The sequence below is a fragment of the Chaetura pelagica genome, unplaced genomic scaffold (genome assembly GCF_000747805.2).
Source record: "Chaetura pelagica isolate M959 unplaced genomic scaffold, ChaPel_1.0 scaffold233, whole genome shotgun sequence".
NCBI lineage: Eukaryota > Metazoa > Chordata > Aves > Apodiformes > Apodidae > Chaetura > Chaetura pelagica.
The window spans coordinates 225,625-226,648 of record NW_009952708.1 but is presented as its reverse complement, the minus strand read 5'-3'; the positions used below and the strand labels follow the sequence as shown (position 1 = coordinate 226,648).

Sequence of the window (1,024 nt, the reverse complement as noted above, 5' to 3'; positions counted from 1 at the left end):
GGGGGTAAGGAGGACACCGAGCCACGGCTACAGCAGGACACGTTTATGGAGCCTGGCCTGGCACGCTGGGGGAACAGGACACAGCGACATACTGGGCACAGAGATCACATAAGCTACGAGGGGAGCTGGGTCCTGCGGGGCTGGTGCTGCCGGGGTCCAGCTCAGCGCCGGAACTGCGGCACCGGGGAGGGGATGCGGATGTCCTGCCCCCTCTCCAGCCGCCGCTCGCAGTCAATCAGGTAGTTCACGCCGTCTATCACCAGCTGCACCAGCTCCACCTGCAGCAGCAACACACAGCTCCTCACTCGGGGTGCCAGCCACGCCACTGAGGCCCCACTTGTTGCCCCAGCCCACAGCCCCGGAGTGGTTTAAGTGCCCCAGACTTGTCACACACACGCGCTCCAAACCCTCCCTTCCCCAAGAGCAGCTCCGCCCAGCACCCACCTCCGACTTCCCCAGCCGGTCCAGGTTGGAGATGTCGAAGACACCACCAGTAGCCTCAGTGTCCACACCGCCTGTCCCACGCTTCTGTAGCCGGAGGTTCTCCAAGATCTTAGGGAAGCGGTTATCCTGGTGCCCAGAGAAGGTGTCAGTGCTGAGTGGGGCCATCAGCAAGCGATGGGGCTCCGCAGCTGCCTGATCCCTGGGGCAGCCCTCCCACCACCCATGGGACCCTTCAGCGGGCTTGGAATCCCTGCAGGGAGCCCTGCCCTGGGAGCCCTGCCTGTCACCCAGGGTGACACGAGTCCCCAGCGCCTCCAGCCGCAGATGCAGGCAGAGGCTGGACCATACACTTCCTGGGGAACCTGAGAGAGGTCCAGGTCGGGGTCCCACGAGATCCTGCATCTCCCACATGGCTGGGCTTCCTGACCCCGGCAGCCGGGGCTCCCCGCAGCCCTGGCTGGGCTCCCTGCAGCACCACAATTACTACCTTGCTGAGCCGTGGCAGCCTGATGTGGACACCCGCTCGCAGCCCGGTGCCCAGGTTGGAGGGGCAGGTCAGGGTGGATCCCAGCCGCTCGTT

At 65.4% G+C, this 1,024-nt stretch overlaps 1 protein-coding gene across 1 annotated transcript in view; it reads right to left on the bottom strand.

The window, feature by feature from the left end:
• Positions 1-28: 28 nt before the first annotated feature.
• LOC104385791 (creatine kinase U-type, mitochondrial-like) overlaps positions 29-1,024 on the bottom strand; it is a 10,078-nt gene continuing 9,082 nt past the window's right edge. The window contains 3 exon segments of the mRNA XM_009994287.1: positions 29-278; positions 445-570; positions 932-1,024. The exon segment at positions 932-1,024 is cut by the window's right edge and continues 4 nt beyond it. Of these exon segments, the coding sequence (XP_009992589.1) occupies positions 162-278; positions 445-570; positions 932-1,024 (336 nt within the window). The 3' untranslated portion in view covers positions 29-161.